Below are 26886 nucleotides of genomic sequence, written 5' to 3'. Positions count from 1 at the left end.
TTTTTTCTTGTATTGCAGAAATTATGGGCATTTTTCAAGGAATGCCACCCACCCCCAACTCCCTGGATGGTAACACAGGGATTCATCTAAATAATATCTCATGACTTTTTCCACATTGAACTGGCAATGTCTGCTCCTTGCTGATAACACAGATGCACCTCAAAGATGCATGCTTAGCCCACTGCTCTATTCTCTCTACGTCCATGTCTGTGTGGCTAAGCATGCCTCAAATGCTATTTATAAATTTGCAAGTGGCTCTACTATTGTTGTTAAAATCTTAGATGGCAATGAGGAGGAGTACATGGATGAGGTAGACCAGCTGTTTGTGTAATTTAGCAAAACAACCTTGCACTAAACATCAGCAAGACGAGGAATTGATTGTGGACGTCAGGAAGGGGAATTCTTCACTGAGTGATCAACAGTGTGAAGGGTGAACAGCTTTAAATTCCTGAGCGTGAGCATCTTCAAGTATCTGTCCTGTGCCCAACACATTGATGCATTCATGAAGAAGACACACCAGCAGCTCTACTTCATGACGAGTTTGAGGAGATTTAGTATGTGACCAAAGACTCTTAAAATTCCTATCTTACAAGCCTATAAGACAGAGGAGCAGAATTAGCCTATTCGGTCCATCGAGTCTGCTTTGCCATTCCCTCATAGCTGATCCCAGATCCCACTCAACCCTATACATGTGCTTTCTCGCCGTAACCTTTGATGCCCTGATCAAACAGAAAACTATCAATTTTTGATTTAAATATACCCACGGTTTTGGCCTCCGCAGCTGACTATGGCAAAGTATTCACAGATTCATTATTCTCTGGCTAAAAATAATTCCTCCTTGCCTCTGTTCTAAAAGTTCGTCCCTCAACTTTGAGGCTGTGCCCTCGAGTTCTAGACACCCCCACCATAGGAAACATCCTGTCTACATTCACCTTATCTAGTCCTTTCAACATTCGGTAGGTTAAGTGGAGGACATTCTGACTGTTTGCTCTGCAGCTTAGTATGGAGGCTTCAGTGCACAGGATCACAAGAGGCTGCAGAGGGTGGTAGACCCAGACAGTTCCATCTTCCCCACCATTGAAGGCATCTTCAAGAGGCAGTACCACAAGAAGGCATCATCCATTATTGAAGACTCTCACCATCCAGTATGTGCCCACTTCTCATTGCCTCTGTCAAGGAGGAGGTACAGGAGCTCGAAAACCAATGCTCAATAATTCAGGAACAACGTCTTCCCCTCCACCATCAGATTTCTGAATTATCCATGAACCCATTAACACTACCTCATTATTTCGCTTTCTTGTGCTTTTTATTTTGTAATTTATAGTAATGTTGTGTGTTTCCATCATACTGCTGCCACAAAATTTCACATCATACGAGAGAGTGATAATCAACCTTATTCTGATTCAGCATCTGAATGCATGACTCTTAATACAGAAACAAAGAACCAAAGAATGAGTACTAAATATTGGAGCCCTCAGAGATATAAGAAAATCTGCAGATGCTGGAAATCCAAGCCAAAACACACAAAACTTAGTCAGGCAACGTCTATGGAAATGAATAAACAATTGGAGTTTCGGGTCGAGACCCTTCATCGGCGTTATTGGATCCTTCATCTGGTGGAGGGATGGGGAATTTACATTCTGCTTTAAACCTGTTATGTGCATTTTGCTGCATTTGCAGATGGCATTGCTCCTTTTCTCTCATTACCCTTGGCAAGAGATAGGGTGAGCCAATTATTTTACATAAGGCATCTGTTGCAGTATTATTACTTATCTCCAGAAAGGTCTTTACTGTTGTCTTCTACAGCTGTACTGCATACAATTGAAGGTGATGAAGGGATAAAGGTCAAACATATGGTAAGTTAAGTAGTTTAAGCTAAAGTAAAAAACCAGTGCTCCCTTCCTTTTTAACAGAAAGGAAGTTTGAAGAATATTTTAGAGATACGGAAAGTCTGTGAATGTTTTCTAGCCTGTCTGTCAACTGCTTCAGGAAACTGAAGATAAAATGAGAACAGTGTTCTGTGGTGTAGCATGTACACTCATCAGAGATGAGGACATTTGACAGGGTTATTGATGCAAACTTTATTAGGTGGTTAACAACCTGGAGGTGAATGGAAACTTAGAACCCATGTGCTTATGAACTTTGAAATTTGATAAGTTCATATGTACAATGTAGTAAAGAGCTTATTTGGAAGACAGCTGAATGAATGGATGAATTAAATGACATGAATGTAAAAGAAGAGATGCTGGAAACATCATAGACCAGTGCAGCACAGGAACAGGTCATTCAGCCCACCATGCTTTGCTAAACCAGCTAAAAAGCAAATCAAAAACATCCAAACATTAATCCCTCCTACCTACAGAACATCCCTATCCCTCCATCTTCCTCATATCCAAGTTCCTATCCAAACATCCCTTAAAAAGCCTGTAAAACATTTGCCTCTACCACTATACCAAGCAGTGCATTCCCGGCATCCAACATTCTCTGAATTAAAAAAAATTATCCCTCACAGCCTCTCATTATCTTATAAACCTTTCTCAGATCTCCCCGCAGCTCCAAAGAAAACAAACCATTTATCCAGCCACTCACAAATAGCACATGCATTCAAAACCAGGCAACATTCTGGAAAGCCTCTTTTGCACCCTCTCCAAAGCCTCAACATCCTTCCTATAGTGGGTTGACCAGAACTGTATACAATATTCCTAATGTGGCCTAGCCAGAGTTTTATAAAGTTGCAACATGCCCTCCTGACTTTTGAATCAATGCCTTGACTGATAAAAACAGTCAAGTCTTCTTAACCTCCCTATCGATCTATGTAGCCACTTTCAAGGAGCTACAAACTTGGATCTCAAGGTTCCTCTGCTAAGTGTAATTTATTTATTTTAGTTTTTGATACTGTGTCATAAAACAACAGATTTTACAACAACACACACAAAATGCTGGAGGAACCCAGCATGTCGGACAGTATCTATAGAGAAAGAACAGATGACGTTTCAGTCCAAAGGAGGAGCTGTCTGAAAGGCAAAGGTTAAGTTATACAACCACTGGCAAAAACAAGTTACATGAAATAGCACCTAATAAGCACAAGTCGTTTACTGTACTGTTCTCGTGAAGTTAACAAACTCAAAAGAGTTTACAAACCAGCAATCAGCAATTTTTCTTTTTCCCCCACATGGGTTTGATGATTGTGTTGCTGCTTGGCACGATTTGTTAGTTTGTTTTTGTGCCGGTGTTGATGTTTTTCTTTGAACGAACTCTGTGGTTTTCTTTGTTTCGTGGCTCTCTGGATAAGAAGAATTTCAGAGTTGTATACTGCGTACATACTTTGATAATAAATGAACCTTTGAACACATGGGCTTTGATCTTCACATCTATTCATTTTTTTAAAGAGAATAGCTACCTAAGTAGTATACTAGCTAATTGGTGTCAAGCACTGGACATTATTGAGGATGCTATTTGAAAGATAGAACGAGGAACTGAAGAGTGGGAATATAGCATAGATATCATGGCAGCAGATGACTCAAATGTGCTGTTGGACAGTTATTTTCATCCTGAAATTCAACAGGGTTGTGATTATTCATCATTGATTAAATTGTGCATTTTGAGCTGGTAACTGAACTGATAAAGAACAAAACAAAGAAGCCAGTGGTTAGAAGCAATGTAAAAATAAATGACTCAGAGAAGGGTAGCTTCTAGAAGAATTTATGTATACTGCTGGGAAGTTATAGGAGATGCTCTGTTAATTTAGCCTGTTACTGTTTCTGGTGATTTTAAAAAAGAGTTAATGAATAGAGTTGAATTAGCTGCTAACCAGTTAGTGTAAGTCAAATCCTGGTGGATTTATAAATAACTGGAAATATTCAGGGTTAAACTAGATTTCTGTGCAAGAAATGGATGCATAGACTACTATCAGGGAGAGCAACTATTAATGCAGGGGAAGGTTTGTTTTACTAGATTCTAAGTTTGATGACTGAAGGCTATAATTATAGATAAACAGAACTTGGAGAACAACCAAAAGACAGGAGAATAATACAGTAAAGTAAATCCAGGAAAAGTAAACAAGAGTCTTAATTGTAGTCTTTACTTTTCACTTAAATTATTAAGTGTCTATATGGTATAGGATCGCAGAAACAAAGCTCGTAGCTTATCCGTTGCGTAGAGTGCCATACATACAAGTTTGTTCTCTAATCTTTATTGAGTTCATGATCTCAGAAAATGTAGAGGTTAGGATTAAGAGCAGAATATTTAGAATTCCATGCCTGTCCTGATTAGGAACTGTGGGGATAAGTGAAATTAAGACTGCTTAAATTGGCTACTTTCTACCTCTATGTACAATGCCCATGTAAAAATAAGGCCATCTAAGGTGAATGGCCAAAAACCATTGAGATACAGGAGAATGATTGGAACTCATCGAACTGAAGTATAAGAGACTGATTGTCACTCGTGGAGCTGAGATGCAAGTAAATGATTGTAATACATGTTCAGGCAGGAAAATGATTGAAATCCATGAAGCTAAACTACAGAATACCAGCCAAATTCTATGGAGCTTAACAACAGAAAAATCAGAATCCAAAGAGAACATGCAGCATCCAGTGAAATGGGGAACAGGAAAATGAGTTATAGCTTTGCAATAACAATCCAGAAGAAACACAAGCATCCATGAAATTGAGGTACAGAGAAATGATCAATAGCCATGAAGTTGTGTCTCGTAATGGAGTTAAAGTCTTTAGAGGATTATAATAGCAATATGGAATGAATTCAAAGTAGTGAGTATAGAATGTTTGAAAGACAGGAAAGGGGTGATTGCAATGATGTCTGATTATTTGGAAATGAAGAAAATTGTTTTACTCTCCATGTGTTAAAGTTCTTGACAGGAGAGCATGTATTTTTATGAGATAAGTTGAGATAATGTAATATTATCTAACTTAAACACATTGAAAATCAGTGATACTTGAAGTGAATCAGGAATTGTTAATGATCCAATGATAGTTCACTTCAGAACCTGGTTTTTACAAATAATGTGAAAGCAGACTCTGGGGAACGGTCACTAAATCAAGACGTGCCTCCATATTGCCTCGGAGAAGTCAGCAACTTGAATATCATTTCAGCGTCTGACTACCAAGTGCAATAGCACGTTGATTAAGTTACTGGATGAATAGAGCCTAAAAATGAAAATGGAAGTATGCAGCTGGTCATGCCACACCTGTAGAAAATGAAACCATGTTGGCATTTCAGGTCAGAAACCTTTCATCAGAACTGAAAAGACAACAGCAAAATGTCATAGAACTGCAGGGAGGGTAGGAGAGGGTCTCTCTCTGAATAGGATATAAACAAGGTTCTCTGCTCAGCGACTGAATGGGAGCCATTAGAAGGTGAAACCATGGACAAAAGAAGGTAGATGTTGCAAGTACAAAGTGAGAGGGCTAGCTTATGAGAACAGGCTGAACATTTCCTCTAATCCCAAAGAGTGAAAAAAGAGGGAACATGGCTAAACTTGTGTTACAGTTGGAGAGTTATTTCAACTTTTTTTTAAAGTTCCTTTCTTCTCCCCATTGGGAATGGAGGACATGCTCAGCCTGGCCTACTGAGCTTGTTCTCCACATTTTCAACTACCCCATTCTATTGTCTCTTTTCTCACCCATTCCTTCATTGACCAGCTAACCTTGTTTACAGTTTATCCCCATGGCCATCCCAGATTTATCCTATCAGAGACATTCCTCCCCCCACAACCCCTCACCTCTATGCAAAGTCACAATCTCCTTTTCAATTTTGACGAACAGTCCCTTAACTGAAAATTTTGATGCGTTTCTCTTCCCACCAATGTGGTTTGACTATTCAATATTTCCAGTGTTTTTGATTTCAAGCATCTGTTTTTTTTTCCTATCCAGAGGCCTGGACTATTGACGTTGAGGTTCAAGTTCAACTGTATCACAGCAACTGAGAATTTAAATCTATTTAATTAAATACATTGAGAAATTAAACCTGTAATCAGAAATGTTGATTATGAAATCAACATGTTAAAGCCCTGGTGCATTAGCTTCCTCAGGGAAGACACTTATCATACTTTGCTGATCAGGAACATTTACAGCTTTAAGCCATAGTAATGAGGTTGACTTTATTTCACCCTGAATTAACTTAGTAAGGCATTTGGTTCAAGAAACAATTAGGGATGGCATTGGATGCTGGCCTTGTCAACGACATCCACACTTACTGAACAAATTCTGAAGAATTACAGTGAACTGGTCAAATCTTGGACTGCTGCAAGCTTTATAATGCACTGGTTGTGTCTCTTAATGATGAAACTGAGTTGAACATATTTAATAGATATATATGTTCTATGGAGTTTAATTTTTACCATGTACAAATATTGTATATATATTGCACTTTAATATATAAGTTAGGAGTGAGATGCAAAGCATTGTGTCTCACTGCTGAGTTGTTTTGAATTGCAGTTATTTGGGTGACTTATTTATTTATAATTGAGAAATAGTGTGGAATGGGCCATTCCACTACTTTGAGCTCTGCCGCCCAGCAACCCCTGATTTAACCCTAGCCTAGTCACAGAACAATTTACAATCACCATTTAACCTACCAATATGTCTTTGGACTGTGGGAGGAAACCAGAGCACTTGGAGAAAACCCATGGATTCCATGTACAAACTCCTTACAGATGACATCAGATTTGAACTCCAAACTGCAACTTCCCGAGCTGTAGTAGTGTCACACTAACCCTTATGCTATCATAGGGATCCTACAAGCAAAAGTAAACCACTGTTCTTTTTGCTAGACTGTAAAATGTTGGTCAGGTTGAAAGATTTAACAACTACCTCAGTAGGCTTCAGTTTAATGTTTCCTGTGGAAAAAAACAATCTTTGACAATACAGGAGCCCCTCAGACTTTGCATGAAGATATCAGATTAGGTTATAAAGGCTGGGATTTTCCAGGTTGAGATTGTCACTGACACTTTTTGCATTAACTGAAACTTATCTGCATGTTGCCCAGACTGTCTGGGGAGCAGCAGAGCCTTGATTGATAAAGTGTGGTTATGCAGGAGACCAATGTGCACTACCCTCAAAACTACTTCGGAAGCCTCTGATATCCAGCAATTTAAAATTCTGTCAAAATAGTTACATCTCCAACATTTTAAAACATTTCATTTAAAATATTTTTCTTAAAATGACAATACTAAAAGAATCAATGCTGCAGGGCCAAGGGTCAGAGTGCAACCAGACAATCGGTGGAGCTCAGCTGTTAAATTCAGGCCTTCTCTATCTGCTCTCGATTCTCAAAATGTACACTCATTTGCATTAAAAATGCCAGTGTGGAATATACTAAGCATATGATCTCAGCCAAAGCTGTAATCACAAAGACCAGTACTCTGCATACTGACTCAAGGGTGAAACAAGGATTATGATTATCTTTGGTAGCTGTCTGTCCCGTAAGGCAATGATTTGCATCTGCAGTGTTGACAATTGTCTGATGAGCCACAGGAGTCCTATTTTAGTATGTTGCCCATTTCTCTGTATCCTCTTCTTGACTATCTGGGTTTCCATTTAACCTCACCTCTTCCGCTGCTGTTCTGAAGAATCTCCAGTAATCCCTTTTTGTAGCAAACTTCCTATTGTGCTTTGATTTCTCATTTCTCATTTACATTTTGTCCTTAGGGTGGAGATAGGGACATCCAAAAGGTTAGGACTAGAGTAGCCAGTTCACTTTTCAGAATATCTGTGAGAACTGAGCTGTCATTGATATGATGTCTGCGGCTAACTTAGGAACGAGTGTCTTTACACAGTCCAGGATTTGTAAATTACTATCTTGTGCCACTGTGGCTGTCTCTAAGACTGAAAAGGTAGAAAATATTCAGCTTTTTTTTTAATACGTCTATGTTCTCCAGATATGATTGCTGTTGAAAAGTTATGAAGGCCATAGGCATTGCTTGGTGTTCTCCATGCAGAACACCAAGTTCGTTATTACTCACCTTTACATAACAGTTGCAGCTTTTGCAGCATCTATGGTGATTCAGCATGGAATGACGGCTTAGTTATTCAGGAGCACAAAATCAGATTCAGGTTTAATATCACTGACAAACATCATGAAATTTGTTCTTTTGCGGCAGCATTACAGTGCAATACATAAAATGCCATAAACTACAATAAGAAATATATTAAAAAATTAAATTAAGTCATGTCAAAGAGAGCAGAAATACTCAGGTAGTGTTCATGGGTTGGTTCATTGTCCATTCAGATGTCTGATGTAGGAGGGGTTGAAGCTGTTGATAAAATGTTGAGTGTATGTCTTCAGGTTCCTGTACCTCCTCCCTGGGCTATGGTGTACATCCTTCTGATTTTGATAATCAGTTCAAATGTTTTACAGGCATGAAAGGAGATGCTGTGTAGGATAAACCCAGACAGACAGGCAGACGTACTTTATTGATCCCGAGGGAAATTGGGTTTCGTTACAGCCGCACCAACCAAGAATAGTGAAGAAATATAGCAATATAAAGCCATAAATAATTAAATAATAATAAGTTAATTATGCCAAGTGGAAATAAGCCCAGGACCAGCCTATTGGCTCAGGGTGTCTGGCACTCCGAGGGAGGAGTTGTAAAGTTTGATGGCCACAGGTAGGAATGACTTCCTATGACGCTCAGTGTTACATCTCAGTGGAATGAGTCTCTGGCTGAATGTACTCCTGTGCCTAACCAGTACGTTATGGAGTGGATGGGAGTCATTGTCCAAGATGACATGCAACTTGGACGGCATCCTCTTTTCAGACACCACCGTCAGAGAGTCCAGTTCCACCCCCACAACATCACTGGCCTTACAAATGAGTTTGTTGATTCTGTTGGTATCTGCTACTCTCAGCCTGCTGCCCCAGCACACAACAGCAAACATGATAGCACTGGCCACCACAGACTCATAGAACATCCTCAGCCTCGTCCGGCAGATGTTAAAGGACCTCAGTCTCCTCAGGAAATAGAGATGGCTCAGACCCTTCTTGTAGACAGCCTCAGTGTTCTTTGACCAGTCCAGTTTATTGTCAATTCATATCCCCAGGTATTTGTAATCCTCCACCATGTCCACATTGACCCCTTGGATGGAAACAGGGGTCACCAGTGCCCTAGCCCTCCTCAGGTCCACCACCAGCTCCTTAGTCTTTTTCACATTAAGCTGCAGATGATTCTGCTCGCACCATGTGACAAAGTTTCCCACCATAGCCCTGTACTCTGCCTCATCTCCCTTGCTGATGCATCCAACTATGGCAGAGTCATCAGAAAACTTCTGAAGATGGCAAGACTCTGTGCAGTAGTTGAAGTCCAAAGTGTAGATGGTGAAGAGAAAGGGAGACAGGACAGTCCCCTGTGGAGCCCCAGTACTGCTGACCACTCTGTCTGACACACAGTGTTACAAGTGCACGTACTGTGGTCTGCCAGTCAGGTAATCAATAATCCATGACACCAGGGAAGTCCACCTGCATCACTGTCAGCTTCTCACCCAGCAGAGCAGAGCGGATGGTATTGAATGCACTGGAGAAGTCAAAAAACATGACCCTCACAGTGCTCGCTGGCTTGTCCAGGTGGGCGTAGACACGGTTCAGCAGGTAGACGATGGCATCCTCAACTCCTAGTCGGGGCTGATAGGCGAACTGGAGGGGGTCTTAAGTGTAGCCTAACTACAGGCCGGAGCTGCTCTAAAACAAGTCTCTCCAGGGTCTTCATGATGTGGGAACTCCTATTACAACGTAGTCAGCATATTTTAATGAACTTCCTAATGACAGTCTGACTAACTTCTGTCTTATCCCTTTGGTAGGCAAGGCTGAAAAACAGTTAGTGTTCCCTCTGTGGATGTGAAGCCATATGACTGTATTACTGAGAAGAATATGCCAGAGAGTGCTGGTGCCAGAATACAAACTTGTTTAACACCACTGCAATTCTCCGAAGGTTCCAGAGCTGTCTCATCATAATTAACCTTATCCGTTGTGTTAACGTGAAAGGAATAGATACCATTTCAATAGACCACAGCAGCTTAAGTCCATAGTTTTGCAACTGAATGCTTAAGTAAGATAGATAAAGGCAATATATAATAGCTTTCGTGACTGCTGAATTGCGAAGATCATATCAAGCACCTACAAACCTCAGATATGGGGTAAATACTTTTAACCAAGATCTCCTGTCTAGGTAGGCAATGCAAAGAAATGCTTATCTTATCATGCTCAGTGATAACTTGAGCTAATTAGCTAATTGAAAGCGATGTGGATATTTCAAAAAAAAATTAAGGAAATTGTACAGGAAAATACAAGAATATCAACATGATCTTGATGAATAGTAGAATTGGTTCTAAGGGCCAAATAGCCTATTCCTGGTACTAATTCTTTTGTTCATTTGTTACTCCAAGTGTACCGACTTCCCTCACTCAGGTCTTTGTTGTAATTAATTGAGGGTGGATCACTTGCTTTCAACATTGTCTTCCCTTACAACAATGTTGGCTTCAAACCAGACAGTATTTTCTGTTCTTGTACTGAGAGTGCAGTATTGTAATTGACGTATTGAATTGTATTCCAATTTGCTCCTGCACTCTTGTGTGGGAGTACTGTTCACTGGATTCAAAAGCCTGTTGTTTTTATCTGCCTAGATAGTATGGCAGACATCAATGCAGAGACAGCCTTTCTGCTCTGAGTGGAAAACAGAACTCAGAACCAAATTGGAATATAATTTGATATACTATTTACAGCACTAGATTCTCTTATCATTAGATTCACTTATATAAGGGAATAAAAGCAGCAACTGTTGTGTTCTGCATCTTGCAGTCAGAGCATTTTTTTCTTTCCTCTGTCTCATTAATCTTCTTTGATTTACACCAACTTCAGATAGCTCAGTTGCAGTAAGTAAACCTTCAGCACCCTCTCTCAGCCAGCACCACACCATCTATTGTATGCTGTTCAATTTCTCTGTACCCTCAGATCATTGTTCTCTACATCCCTCTTTCTGCAAGATGAAACCTATTCAAATATTTTCTTGTTCTAAAGAAAGATAATTAACCTAAGTCATTAACTCTTTTTCCCTCTCCACAGATGTTGCCTAATCTGTTAAATTTCCAGCATTTTCGGTCTTTATTTCAGATTTTCTGCAGATTTTTGGATTTTGGAAGTCTAAATTGGTGTTCATTGACTGATGTATCCTTGAGGAGTTTTGATATAGATTACAGCAGTCAGATACGTATCATTTTCTGTTTAACATAGATACTAATTTATTTCAAAAAATCAAATTAAATCTCTGTGAAGAGAGAGTAAAGAAACTTCCAATTTTAATTTCAAAATTTGGACTCTAAATTTCATCTAAAAGCTGAAGAATTACCTCAAGGAAGTTTTTTTTTATTCTTTTCAAGAATCCAGAAAGATGTATTTTAAATGAGGTTCCAAAAAGAGCAGTTGTTTATTAGACACTCATTACTTGAGTATCCCACGACTAGCTCCTTGCTCTGATAAACCTAGATAGTACTCCTAAAGTTGGCATTGCTATAGTCATTTTTGATAGAGACTGAAAAACAATTGTGCAACAGATTTCTTTCTTTATGAATACAAATTGGAACTTTTGGGTGCAAACTATTTTGGTTAAGTTAATTTTGCATTGAGCTACTTAAATTTGTTCAGTGTAGGCATCACTGGCAGAGGCTTCGCAGTAGTGAATTTAAAGGGCAAACACGAGGAAATCTGCAGATGCTGGAAATTCAAACAACACACACAAAATGCTGGTGGAACACAGCAAGCCAGGCAGCATCTATAGGGAGAAGCACTGTTGATGTTTCGGGCCGAGACCCTTCGTCAGGGCTAACTGAAAGGAAAGATAGTAAGGGATTTGAAAGTAGTGGGGAGAGGGGGAAATGCGAAATGATAGGAGAAGACCGGAGGGGGAGGGATGAAGCTAAGAGCTGGAAAGGTGATTGGCGAAAGTGATACAGAGCTGGAGAAGGGAAAGGATCATGGGACGGGAGGCCTTGGGAGAAAGAAAAGGGGAGGGGAGCACCAGAGGCAGATGGAGTGATGGGCAGAGGAGAGAGAAAAAAAACAACAACTAAATATGTCAGGGATGGGGTAAGAAGGGGAGGAGGGGCATTAATGGAAGTTAGAGAAGTCAATGTTCATGCCATCAGGTTGGAGGCTACCCAGATAAGGAACACAAGGCCATTGTCTCCTATACCATCACCAACCTTATCAGCTCTGGAGACCTTCCATCCACTGCCACCAACCTCATAGTTCCCACACCCCGCACTTCCCGTTTCTACCTCCTACCCAAGATCCACAAACCTGCCTGTCCAGGTAGACCTATTGTCTCAGTTTGCTCCTGCCCCACCAAACTCATTTCTGCATTCCTTGACACTGTCTTATCCCCCCCCCCCCTTGTTCAATCTCTTCCCACCTATGTTCGTGACACTTCTCATGCTTTTAATTTTTTCAATGATTTTAAGTACCCTGGCCCCCACCACCTTATTTTCGCCATGGACATCCAGTACCTTTATACATCCATCCCCCACCCGGACAGTCTCAAAGCTCTTTGCTTCTTTTTGGATTCCAGACCTATCCAATTCCCCCCTACCACCACTCTCCTCCGTCTAGCGGAATTAGTTCTTACTCTCAATAATTTCTCCTTTGGCTCCTCCCACTTCCTCCAAACCAAGGGTGTAGCCATGGGCACCTGTATGGGTCCCAGTTATGCTTGCCTTTTTGTTGGCTTTGTGGAACCGTCCATGTTCCAAGTCTATACGAGTATCCGTCCCCCTCTTTTCCTTCGCTACATCGCCGACTGCATTGGCGCTGCCTCCTGCATGCATGCTGAGCTTGTTAACTTCATTAACAACATTAACAACCTCCAACTTTCACCCTGCCCTCAAATTTACCTGGTCCATTTCTGACACCTCCATCTCCTTTCTTGATCTTTCTGTCTCCATCTCTGGAGATGGCTTATCTACTGATATCTACTATAAGTCTACAGACTCTCACAGCTACCTGGACTATTCCTCTTCCCACCCTGTCTCTTGCAAAAATGCTATCCCTTTCTCACAATTCCTCCATCTCCACCGCATCTGCTCTCAGGGTGAGGCTTTTCAATCCAGGACGAAGGAGGTGTCTTTCTTTTTTAAAAAAAAGGTGCTTCCCTTCTTCTACCATCAACTCTACTCTCAAATGCATCTCTCCCATTTCCCGCTCATCTGCCCTCACCCCATCCACCCGCCATCCCACTCAGGATAGGGTTCCCCTTGTCCTCACCTACCACCCCACCAGCCTCTAGGTCCAACTTATAATTCTCCGTAACTTCCGCCACCTCCAACAGGATCCCACTACCAAGCACATCTTTCCCTCCCCCCCTTCTGCTTTCCGCAGGGATCGCTCCCTACGCGACTCCCTTGTCCACTCGTCCCCCCCAATCCCTTCCCACCAAAATCCCTCCTGGCACTTACCCTTGTAAGTGGAACAAGTGCTACACCTGCCCTTACACTTCCTCCCTCACCGCCATTCAGGGCCCCAGACAGTCCTTCCAGGTGAGGCAACACTTCACCTGTGAGTCGGCTGGTGTGGTATACTGCGTCCAGTGCTCCCGGTGTGGCCTTTTATGTATTGGTGAGACCCAACGCAGACTGGGAGATCGTTTCGCTGAACACCTACGCTTGGTCCGCCAGAGAAAGCAGAATCTCCCAGTGGCCACACATTTTAATTCCACGTCCTATTCCTATTCTGATATGTCTATCCATGGCCTCCTCTACTATCAAAATGAATCCAAACTCAGGTTGGAGGAACAACACTTTATATACCGGCTGGGTAGCCTCCAACCTGATGGCATGAACATTGACTTCTCTAACTTCTGTTAATGCCCCTCCTCCCCTTCTTACCCCAACCCTGACATATTTAGTTGTTTGTTTTTTTTTCTCTCTCTCTCTCTGCCCATCACTCTGCCTGCTCTCCATCTCCCTCTGGTGCTCCCCCGCCCCTTTCTTTCTCCCGAGCCCTCCCGTCCCATGATCTTTTCCCTTCTCCAGTTCTGTATCACTTTAGCCAATCACCTTTCCAGCTCTTAGTTTCATCCCTCCCCCTCCGGTCTTCTCCTATCATTTCGCATTTCCCCCTCCCCTCACTACTTTCAAAATCCTTTACTATCTTTCCTTTCAGTTAGTCCTGACAAAGGGTCTCGGCTCGGAACGTCGACAGTGCTTCTCCTTATGGATGCTACCTGGCTGCTGTGTTCCACCAGCATTTTGTGTGTGTTGTTACTTAAATTTGTGTCCATTTTGCTGACATCAGGAAAATTAAATGACCAACTTTGCAATTCATTGCTGGTCAGTGAAATATCTCACAAAATTCACAAAGTGAGAGGGAGTGCTCTTTGTCGTTCATCTCATAACTGTTGAGATATTCTTTCAGTTGATTGGGCAGTGATGAGAGTACTGGCAGCACACATTGCCAACTTGCCAGTGGATCCAGGATACAGTCTTTAGTAATGCCAGTCATTGCCTCACCAGTGTCAATTAACTCTACACAGTAAAAGATTTCTCTTTAAAAAAAAGAAATGATGCATTTCAGAAGTACAGATGTGCTCAGAATAATTTACAACTGGAAATATAATCCAATAGTATGAATTTTAAAAATCATAACATTTTAAAAATTGAATTTCTTACCCTGGCACCACCTCTGTTTCACTACTTTGTGTCTGTGTGTTGAATTCCTACCATTATTTTCAGTATTTTCTGGACGGCTTTTCCGTTTTTTCTGCAACTATCCATGGGAAGCTCTTGGCTTGACAATCTAGTTTCTGATGTTGCCAGTTTTAGTTTTGGAGCAGTCTGTAATGACTAGCTAAGCTTGCTGCCTAAAAGACTATGGTGGGCGGTGATTTGGTGTCCACCTGACATGGTCGGGGAAATAGTTTGCTTGAACCTTCCTGCCAAGCAACTATTTAGTCAGTAGTGCAATTATCAGAGCAGTCAGGCTCCTCCAGCATTATTTCTCATTCCGTACTAGGAGGTCTCCTGGTTGACCTGATCATGGCAATCTGATCTGTGTTGCTTTCATGCTTCTCAGAATGAGACCAGATCAAGTCATATTGTGTATGGTAGTTATATTGTCTTATTGCACCATGGATCCAGAAGACGAATGATCTTTCCATTTCTACTGGTTACTGCTTCAATGTGTGCTGTTCTGAGATATGACTTGGAATTTTTGAATACTTCCAAACTAGAACCAGTAATGGAACTACAAAATGCATATGAATGTTTTGACTTTTTTATTATACAGAATATTTATATTTTTTCACATATACTAATTTTGAAACTGGACAAAGAAAAAAGACATTTTAATCTTAAAAAGGACAACAGTTTTCTTTAATAAATATATAATAACTTGTAATTTACTTTGCCATTAAGAACATGGCATTAACTTGCCTCAAATTAAAAAAATGGAATCTAATGGATTCACAGTTTGACAAATAATGTATCGAGCAAAGAAAGGGAATTGCTTAATGGAATTTTTGATATATCGAATTAATTATGCAGTTTGCTAACAGTATGAAAGGATTTGTTTTGAATAATGCCTATGTATAAATCACAGTAGCAATAACAAAATAATTCCTACCCCTGCCTCGCAAAATTCAGAAGCTGGCTCTTTGTAGCTTAAAAGGAAATGTTGATTCCAACTTTCTGTTTAATATTGGTGACATTATACTATATACAGGATCAGGTGCAGCAGATGCGTCGGAGGAACTTCATCTTGAATTGTACATCTAGCAGCTTGGGCAAGTCCTTTATTTGTCATTCGGTCGAAATGCTGGAACTCCATACTTTACACTTTCCACCCTTTTTGTGTTGTAGGCAACACAAAAAGATTGTCTAGCACAGCCTTCTCAAAAGCAACTTGTAATTTTAGCCTTGTTCTTTTCTTCAGTCATGCTGCTTATCTTTCTGCAGATCTCCAGAATTTTTTGTTTACATCTGCAATATTCTTTGGCCTTTTTAAAATAAAACTTTAAATTAGAACCAGTAAGTGTAAAGATGAAGAAATAGAAAGTAAATTTGAAGTCAGCAATTACCTCGGTGTAAGTGGAATAAGGCAAGCTAATAGAAAAATTAGCTATTAGAAACATTTGAAAGCCAAATGAATGTTAAAGTTAAAAGGGTAAGAGAGATTACATTCAACTGATCAAATGATTTTTTTTTCCATCTTTGGCTTTTTCTGAATAGCGAAGTGAAGACTAAGTAACAATCTGTGCATTATCTGCCTCTTGGGGTTATAGGCATCAAGGCCTATAACCTGCTTCAGTGGAGTAGAGCAGATGAATACGAGGTCTGCCTCAGTAGCTGTGCCATGAGCATCATAACTGTTTGCAGGGGTTCTGCCTCGGGAAACATCGATGTTCTGTGCTTCTCTAGCATCAAATTGATTTTTTTTAATGTTTTCATACTGTAATTATAGCCAATCCATCTTCTTTAGCAACTCAGATCACAACATCAGTTCAGGATTCTTGTAATCAGATATATACTTGAAAATCTTCTCTGCTCCTGACATCTGCTCTTGGATAAACCCTGGGAGGCAAAAAAAAAAGTTGCAAAATAATCCAGACCAGCTCAAACATATGCTGAAAGGGGAGCTCCCATAATTTGTTTTCAATCTATATCAAATGAAATGAATTCAGATGTGTTTATGAGTGACATACTGGTTCCTCACAGTTAGAAGAAAGAGAGAAGTCAGATGTCTTTTCCCATCCTCAGAATAGTTCAATAATCCTGCTAGAAAGCCTGTTCCCTGGACAACAAAAGGGAACCGTGTTTGCTTGTGATATCTTCACAGCTGGATACCTGTTGACATTAACAGGAGGTAATCTACAGATGCTGGAAATTCAAACAACACACACAAAGTGCTGATGGAACGCAGCAGGCCAGGCAGCATCTATAGAAAGAAGTACAGTCGACATTTCGGGCCGAGACCCTTCGTCAGGACTAACTGAAAGAAGAGATAGTAAGAGATTTGAAAGTGGGAGGGGTAGGGGGAAATCAGAAATAATAGGTGGAGACAGGAGAGGAGGGATGAAGCTAAGAGCTGGAAAGTTGATTGGCAAAAGGGATACAGAGCTGGAAAAGGGAAAGGATCATGGGACGGGAGGCCTAGGAGAAAGAAAGGGGGAGGGGAGCACCAGAGGGAGATGGAGTGCAGGTAAGGAATGATTGTGGGAGGGACAGAGAGAGAAAAGAGAAAAGAAAAAAAGGGGAGGGGGAGATAAATAAATAAACGAGAGATGCAGTGAGAAGAGGAGGGGGGGTATTAACGGAAGTTAGAGAAATCATTGTTCATGCCATCAAGTTGGAGGCTACCCAAATGGGATATAAGGTGTTGTTCCTCCAACCTGAGTGTGGCTTCTTCTTGACAGTAGAGGAGGCCATGGATAGACACATCAGAATGGGAATGGGACATGGAATTAAAATGTGTGGCCACTGGGAGATCCTGCTTTCTCTGGCGGACCGAGTGTAGGTGTTCAGCGAAACGGTCTCCCAGTCTGCGTCAGGTCTCACCAATATATAAAAGGCCACACCGGGAGCACCGGACGCAGTATACCACACCAGCCGACTCACAGGTGAAGTGTCGCCTCAACTGGAAAGACTGTCTGGGGCCCAGAATGGTGGTGAGGGAGGAAGTGTAAGGGCAGGTGTAGCACTTGTTCCGCTTACAAGGGTAAGTGCCGGGAGGGAGATCGGTGGGAAGGGATGGGGGGGACGAATGGACAAGGGTGTTGCTTAGGGAGCGATCCCTGCAGAAAGCAGAAAGAAGGGGGGAGGGAAAGATGTGCTTGGTAGTGGGATCCTGTTGGAGGTGGCGGAAGTTACGGAGAATTATACGTCGAACCTGGAGGCTGGTGGGATGGTAGGTGAGGACAAAGGGAGCCCTATCCTTAGTGGGGTTACGGGAGGATGGGATGAGAGCAGATGAGCGTGAAGCCTCACCTGTTAACGTTAGTTAGTTAGGTAGATGACTCATGGGCACTTGAAATTTATGGATTAGTTGTCCAAATTGACATTTAAATAAAGCCTTTGGCTGTGGCTGAGGAGGAAGAACAGAAACTGGGGGCCAACTAACCCCACTGGAAGCTGCAGGGCAAGACAGGGAGACGTCCCTTTTATTGCTCTGCCGCCCAGGCTAACAGAGCAAAATATCAGCAACAACTAGCTGACCGAAGAGCACAGGTGCAGCTGCGGTAAGCAGCAAAGCCAAACAGTAAATCTATTGTAAATCTTCCTGTAAATCTATTGAAATACTGAGAAAACTTTATTTTTCTATGTATATTGTGTTTATGATGAGACATTAAGCCAAGACCCTATTTCCCAGTGAGTAAGAGTTCTCCAGTGTCCCACCAGCATTTTCTTCTTTATCATCACCATTAATCACCATCAATTTTTCCATGTGTAACATTACTGTGTTAATTTACTGAGGAGACATGACTACTCTTCAAAAGTATTCATTTGGTGCAATGTATTCTTCAGAAGAGAAAATTGGGAGGAAAATAATCCAAATGAGAATGAGTACTATATCCAAAATTGTTTATACTTAAGATGTCACTGCTCCAATATGAAAACTAGCTGTGACTTCCAGTTCCCTTTGGAATCAGCCACATTCAGCCATTCACCAATAAGTGCATCCTGCACTTATATAGCTCTACCCCATAAGTCCAAGACAAGCTGAGGGACAGATATTGCTGCACTTGTGGTCCTGCCTCATCATTGGACCACATGAAATCCATTGGCAGAGGCCAATCATCCTTTGAATTTTGCAGCATTATGCTTGAAAATCCACCTCTACATTCTCACAGCAGTTAGATCTAGACATTAGCTAGGAAACCCCATTAATTTCAATGGGTTGCTTCATGTGGATATTTGGAAGAAAACCTTATGTTCTGTTTCTTTCATGCTTGTTCAAATTTAATTTATTGATTTTAATTGCTTATTACTTTGAATGTATTTTAATTATTTTTAAAATAATTAGCACTACTTTAAATTAGCAGCTTTAAATGCTGTATTTGTTAGCCTCTGTTATCAGGTTCTAAAGTATCACTTCTTGCTGGGTACTGGGATAGATGATTGAATTTAGAAGAAAACACATAAATGTGATGGATTAAATGGCATAATTTTGTGCAAAATCTATGATTTTGTATTATGTACTGTACATTGCTTTGGGTGGAATGGAGAAAGCTATGAACAGACTTTGGCAAAGGGGAAAGCTTTTGTTACTTATAAGTCAAGCTTTGATCAAAGGTGATAAAATATATATGCTTCTGGACAGCAAGACCAATTGGATATGTTGAGAGGGAAAGGTGATTCATTGGCTCAGAATGAGTGGAGCAAAGTTGAATGAGAGAGGTATGCTGGACATGAGGACAGCAAGCTTTTCCCCCATGGGCATACCAACCTTGAAACTTGGAAGAGAAGATGATGGAGTAATTGCCATTGCCAGTGAAGCAATGACATTTAATGAATGCCAAGAGAGATAACTAGAGAAATAAAGGAAATCCAAAGAGCATTGAAGTCTTGAGTAATAAATAATAGTTAGGGACAAGGCATTAAGTCATTTTGTCCACTCATTGAAAGGTAATGTAGTTCAGAAATAAAAGCAATGCATAGTCTTACACTTAATACTCTTGCACTGCCCAAAAACCAATCTTCTCATAACAACCCAATATCTTGAACCATGTTTGCATACAAAATCTCTGTGAAGCATAAATTCTTATCTATTCCTCTGATATGACCAAAGACTTGCTGATTAGAAAGATGAGATGAACTAGCCTGATAAGTAATGGAGTGTTTAAAAAAATGTAATTTTCCCAATACCTCAAAGCCTTGCTGTATAAAAATACTAAGAAGTTTCAGCTTTATGAAATGTTAGTAAATTTAAAAAGAAGTGACAAAGGAAAGAGCATTTTGTGGAAAATATCTCTGGGGAGTTCCTTTCATGTCTTGCACAACTATATAACTGATGTCTGATGAGGAAATTCAGTGAGCTCACCTTCGAGAGTCCTTGCTTCATGCTCCAGAGGGCAAGTTTGGCGACAGATGATGGTTCACAGCTCGGGGGAACAGCTATGTGTACACAAAGGGGAAATAGGCTTGAACTATCCAGGGATCATGTTTTGCTGAAGGTCCCCCCGAGAAGACCTTTTGAATGTGTTATTTAGGATTGGATGTATGTTAATGAAGGAGCTTCTAGCTGTGAACACAGCTGTGGGAATTCTTGCTATGTATCTACTGAGTTGAGGAACCTGAATACAATGGAGGATGATTCTCTCATTTCCTTGGGGCCTTATTATTAAGGACATTATATTAACGTAGATCTGAAATTATGTCTGTAAGAGAGAACATTGTTCTTGTCACTTCTAAAATTTAAAACATGTCCTTTGCTTCATGCAGTCTGGAAATAGAACATGAAAGTTATTAACACAAAATCAGTTTGTGAAATAGACTATAGGAGTAATATAAGCAATTTACCCAGTCTAACCTTCCTCCAAAATGTAAGTACTTTATTCTCATGATGGATGTGACCTGGATGATAGAAGATCAGAGGCTAATGGAATTGTTACAGAAGTTTTAATGAAAAAGTGTGTTTTACTTTGCCTTTTGTGGCATGTCTTTTCTTAATTCTCTACTGACTGCTACCAAGGCATAGTGTTGTAGTACAAATGGTGCCCAATGGACAGATCCATTGTTGCATTGCTGTGGTAGATGGCTGGTGCAGAAAAAAATATGCTGAATAGTCACCTGTGTTCTAGCCAGTCTGTATTCCTGTAGTTATATTCTTGTGTTTCTGGAGAGTTTCACATGCAAATGTCCAAAAGTTTCCAGTTATGTAGGTAATACATTGCTCAGGTTTTCAGTGGGTTTTGGGTGCTTGGAACCCAAGTTCCCACTGCATGAGTTACTTCTGTTTCAAATTGCCCTTCTGTTTCTGGCCAAGCAGACTTGAATCAATCCTGCTACTCTCTGATCCAATAAGACAGTGTTGGCTGATGATGTGGAAATGTTCAATTTCAATGGAGTCATACAGCACAGAAACAGGCCCTTCTGCCCATCTCATCCACGCCAAAACTATTTAAACTGCCTACTCCCATCAAAGTATCATAGCCTTCCATACCCCTACTATCCATGTACCTATTCAAACTTCTCTTAGACGTTGAAATCATTGAAATTATTCTCACAACCTCTTTTAAATATTTTTTATAACGTCTTTAAAAACATTGTTGGAGATGGGATAGTCATAAAAGTACTATTACCAGGGATACCATATTAAGACTGGTGCTACACACCTTCGATCTGCTTAGTCATTCATGAAGTAAGTGTATGTGTGTGTCTGTGTGAGACTTTCTCTCTTTGAAAGCCTTCTTTAGTTGAAAACAAAAGTAGGTAAAAGATGAACATCAAAGGATCTATTGTGAGAGAAATAAAGGAAGGGAGGGCTAGACAAAGTAATTCCATAGGCCTGCCCTACAGTTCAGTATGACTGTGCCTCATCTACCTCAGTTCTTTTTCTCACTTACTGCCAAATCCCATGATACCCCTAATGTGCAAAAATTAGTGATCCTGTCTTGAATGTATTCAGCTTCTTCAGTCCCCTGAGCTAGCAAATTGCTAAGGTTCACAGCCTTCAGGCTGAAAAAAAAACTATGTCATCTCTGTACTAAATAGGTCTGTTGGGGAGACTCAAGAGATGCAGGCCTATGAGATGCTCGTCAGCCTGCTCAGAACTTCTAATACTTCCTTGTTTAATTATTTGTATTACTGCAAGTTTCTCTCAGGTAGTACTGAGACACTGCTCACTATTTCTTCATAACTTTTTCGTAGGTGTGGTCAAATTATGAGGAGCAGCCAGCAGAAGAAGCAGTGCTACAGGTTGCAGAGGAGAAGGAGCGCACAGTCAACTACAAGCCTGTATTTGTCACTGAGATTACAGATGATCTTCACTTCTATGTCCAGGATGTTGAGACTGGTCAGTACCTTTTAGCAAGGACAGGGATATTTAATTGTGCTTACTCTTGACTACCCTAAATCTACCGTAGCCCAGTGAAAATAGTGGTACCAGTTATAGAGTTACAGAGCAATATTGTTTTCTTCAATCTTGCTAGATGCAGGTAGACGTTCCAGTAGGAAAACAGCATGTTCCACTATGATTCTCCCAGTTAACATGTTCTCACTTATAAGTTTGAATTTGCTCATTTCCATAGTAAAGTGCTTAATTGCTACTATCACCCTGGCAGAATTTGCCAAATAGTGTTATGTACTGTACTAAAAGCAATATGGTTCACAGTGATGGCGCTTGAGCAACAAATATCTCATGGTAGCCATCTGTCACTGATTTACACTGGTGTCATATATTGTGCATTCCTGAAATACTTAACTACCCTTTTCCACCAGCATTTTAATTTTATTCCATTGTAACATTTTTCATAAGTATTTATAAAAGGATATTAAAAATATTAAACTCTATGATCAATCAATTATAGGTGGACAGTTGTCAGATTTTACATTACTTCTAGTTCTGAAGACAGTCCACGTAGTTTTTTTGTGCAAAGTAATTGAAGTAATGGGGAATGCAAATGGAGATAAATGGGCATTCTGAATAGCGGCTAGCATGAAATCAATATAGGAGGTAACACAAATTAAGATGAGGTGGCACGTTGTGAAACGTAGATGGGAAAGCTGCTTGGCCTATCATCTTGTGTAAGACTCTCAAGTGAAGTGCAATTGATGGAGTACCAACCAAGATTAGTAACTGTGACCATGTTTAAGCCCCTTATCTTAGAAAGGACATTCTGAAACTGGAGAAAGTTCAACAGTGGTTCACAAAAATGATTCCAGGATTGAACGGCTTGTCATATGAAGAGAATTTTATTGGCTCTGGGCCTGTATTCAGCAGAATTCAGAAGAATGAAGCATGACCTAATTGAAACCTATTGAATTGTGAAAAGCCTTGATAGAGTTGGATGAGGAGAGGATGTTTCCTATGGTGGGAGAGTCTAAGACAGGAGGAGACAGTCTAAAATAGAGGGGCATCCTTTTATAATGGAGGTGAGGAGGAATCTGTGCAATTTATTGTCAAGGCATGAAGGGATATGGGGGGAAAGCAGGAATTGCAGCTGAGGAGGAAAATGGATCAGCAATGATGAAATGGCAGAGCAGACATAATGGGCCAAGTGACCTAATTCTGATCCTATATTTTATGGTCCTTTACTATAGATAGTTGACAGTTGTACTCGAATCTGGTTTACCTTTTTCTTGATGATGGGCAATTTGAGGCAGGTGAGGGTGGGAGAGGAGGAGTCATCTGCCTATCATTTACCTCTCCCTGCTTCATCTGTACCCACCCTTACCCATCATCCTCTGTCTTGCCCTTCTTCTCATTTCAGTATACTAGTCATTCAGTCAGCTGATTGGCCTACTTCTGCTCCTATATCTTATGGTCTGTCTTCGCTCTGTGCCCTCAATCCGAATGTATGTAGGTAGGGTTGCAACCCAATATGTTGGCCGTCTCTTTTCTCCACAGATGTCACTCAACCTGCTGAGTTCTTCCAGCTGTTTGTGTCGATTGTATCTCCTGCATAAATTAACCTAGAGTGGTCAGTGGAGACTTGTACAATATCAAACCAAGTGGTTGCTTAATCAGTGCAGGGAGAATTTTATTCTGCTTCTGTCTTTTTACTAGATGTTTTCTAAACATTAGCATTCAACACAGATATTCTCCTTCAAAACAGCTAAGATTTTTAAAAAATATGCACCTTACAAATCAGAGAATACTTTTGATTTATTGGAAGTTTACACTGCTATAAAGCCAAAATTTATTTCCCTTCTCTATTTACTCTTGAGATGTTGAATATGAGCTTTCTTCTGAATCATTGCTAACCCCATGTTGCAAATACTCCAACAGCTGGATAAGAGTTCCATTATTTAGGTCAAACAATGATGGAAAAGATGAACATTTCCAAAAGATATTGTGTGTGGCCATGAAGCAAATTTGAAAATGATGACATTCCTTTGTGCCCAGTGATCTTGTCTTTCTAGATGACTGTTATGGATTTGAGAGATGGATACTGTGCAGGGGGTGGGGGGGGGGGGGAGGAGGGAAGCTTTGGTTAATTTCTGTAGAGTATTTTTTTATATAACTAGTACGTGCTGCAACCATAGTATACTAGTAGTGGAACAATTAACTGTTTAAGATGATGGATGACATGCGAATCGAGAGGTTTTGATGTCCTGGAAGGTGTCAGACTTTCGGTGTTGCTGAAACGGCATTCATCCAGTCAAGTTGCACTCAGCTTCTTTCAGATAAATCTTTAGAGTCAAGATAAGAAGTGTGCAGATAGAGTAACTGTATAGATATTAGTACAAAACAAGTTCTTGTTTCTTATTACCAAGTTCTTGTTTAATTTTTCCATATCCTTTGCTTAATTATTCATACAGCCACTGTAGGAAAAATTGTGTTAAGACACATAATGCAGTCTGAGTGAGTTCTTTCTTAAGCACTTAATAGAAATTGGGAAAATGGCTTTTGTATTCCCAAAAATACTATAGTTAGAATGTCAGATGAGTTAAAATTGGGTTTGGTCTTGATCGAGTTCTCATTTCTTCCTTTGCTAATTCCTTCTCCAAAGGTCAAATACTCTATCACCACTCACAGTTAAGTGACAAACCATCTGGGAAAGAAAGTCTTCTGTAGCACTTCTCAGAATCATTCTGAATATCAAATGAAGTCTGCATGTTGTCTTTTGTCTCAGAATCTCCATAGTTGAAAGCCTTGCCTCTAATTACTTTTACAAAGCATCTGAAGAGTAAATTGTATTTGGTGTAGTTGGAAGTTTACTGTGTTAGGTCATTAGAATCAAACATATTAAGAAATCTAAAGAATTATATGTTGAACCCTGGCAAGACTTTAGAGGAAATGCTCATTTTCCTACTACTGTGGTACTTGTAACTTAATTGCTCATATAACTGGTTGAAATAATTGTGTTGTGACAGAAAAAAAGTCTGGTGTCTTTAAGTTCTTTACTTAACTCCTTCTTGTCAGAAGCTGCACACCTGCCTTTTCACATTCAGCATGGGGTTCAACCTTCAAGGCTAGCACATTTTTTTAAAACTAAGGAGAAGATCTTTGGCCTGCTGAATATAGAGTATTTTGAAATGCAGCACGAAATGTTGAAAAGTCTACCCATTTTTAGAGTTTGATATTACCTTAATACTCCAGATCACATTTTAAAGTATAAATTCCATTTCAGTAGGATATATAATAACATTGTGGCGAGCATTTGGTCCATAATGACAGATGAGGAAGCTCAACAATCTTATTGTTAATAAGCTTCCCCCCAGTTAGGACACCAGTCTATCGCAAGGTTAACCTCCAGCATTTTGCTGGTACCCATTTTCAGCTGGGTGGACTGGAGCAGTGTGTGGTTAAGTGCCTTGCTCAAGGACACAACAGGCGGCCCCGGTCAGGGCTCAAATTCACGACCTTCAGATTGCTAGTCCAATGCCTTGAGCACTTGGCCACGTCACACCCTTTTATTGTGATAAACACAGGAGAAGTGACCATCACACACCCCGATTACAGTTAGGGTGATCTACAAATACACAAGCAAATAACTGTGTAACCCAAGCTGACATGTAACAGTAAATGAACTGGAACTCCCACAATAATCCCGCAAAAGCATTTTACCACAAGAACGGTGCTGGTCATTGGAAATGCAAGGGTGGGCTGTCGACTATGCCCCCCCTCCCCCCCCCGGAGCATCACAATATTCTTCAGGTCCATTATGATATTGAGGGGAGAGATCAACAGTCTTCCTTTAGTCCTTGTAGTCATAAGTGTTTAATCTGTGGTCCAGTTATTTGCACCAGCTATTTTGCGGATTAAAAAAAAGTCTGGCATTTTCCCAAGTACATGCTATGATTGTGGAATAGGTTTATATAGGTTGGCACATCATTGAGCCTGTACTGTGCTGTTTCTACATTCAGTGTACAAAATGGGAGAAAAATAAGAATCAGCACGTGAAGATATCTTTGTGAAAGAGCATTGTGGAGAAAAATGAGCTTTTATTTTAAAATTGAAATGTTGTCATTTGCATATAGCAGTCTCTATCCAGTCAACTTGTCAGATGTGTATCTAGCTCAAAATCCAGGAAATAGCAAACCCTCACCGCAAGGAAGTGTTGGTATCATTATTTAATGACTAGCTATTATCATAGAACATACAGCAGATTACAGGCCCTTCGGCCCACAATGTTGTGCCAACAATGTAACCTACTGTAGAAGCTGCTGAGGATTTCCCGACTGCATAACCCTCTATTTTTCTATGCTCCATGTCCCTATCTAAGAGTCTTTTAAAAGACCCTATTGTATCCGCACCTACCATCTTCACTGGCAGTGCATTCTATGCACCCACCACTCTCTGTGTAAAACAGAACAACTTACCTCTAACATCCTCCTTGTACCTACTTGCAAGCTCCTTAAATCTATGCCCCCTCATGTTAGCCATTTCAGCCCTCAGAAAAAGCCTCTGGTTATCCTCACGATCAATGACTCTCATCATCTTATATATCTCTATCAGGTCATCTCTCATCCACTGTCACTCCAAGAAGACAAGGCCAAGGTCACTCAGTCTATTCTCCAAAGGCATGCTCTCCAATCCAGGCAGCATCCTTGTAAATCTCCTCTGCACTCTCTCTATAGCATCTACATCCTTCCTGTAATGAGGTGACCAGAACTGAGCACAGTACTCCAAGTGGAGTCTGACTAAGGTCTTGTATAGTGTAACATTACCTTAAGGCTCTTGAACTCAATCCCACAGTTGATGAAGGCCAACACACCATACACCTTCTTA

General features: G+C 40.5%; 1 protein-coding gene across 1 annotated transcript in view; it reads left to right on the top strand.

Annotated features, from left to right (window-relative positions):
* The window catches only part of snd1 (staphylococcal nuclease and tudor domain containing 1), a 990315-nt gene that overhangs the window by 788798 nt on the left and 174631 nt on the right, over positions 1-26886 (top strand). The window contains exon 18 of the mRNA XM_059987006.1: positions 21861-22005. Within this exon, the coding sequence (XP_059842989.1) occupies positions 21861-22005 (145 nt within the window). The remainder of the gene's footprint in view (positions 1-21860; positions 22006-26886) is intronic.

Source organism: Hypanus sabinus, chromosome 13 (genome assembly GCF_030144855.1).
Source record: "Hypanus sabinus isolate sHypSab1 chromosome 13, sHypSab1.hap1, whole genome shotgun sequence".
Taxonomy (NCBI): Eukaryota; Metazoa; Chordata; class Chondrichthyes; order Myliobatiformes; family Dasyatidae; genus Hypanus; species Hypanus sabinus.
Note: the sequence above shows the minus strand (reverse complement) of the source record. Positions and strands in the feature narration are given on the sequence as shown.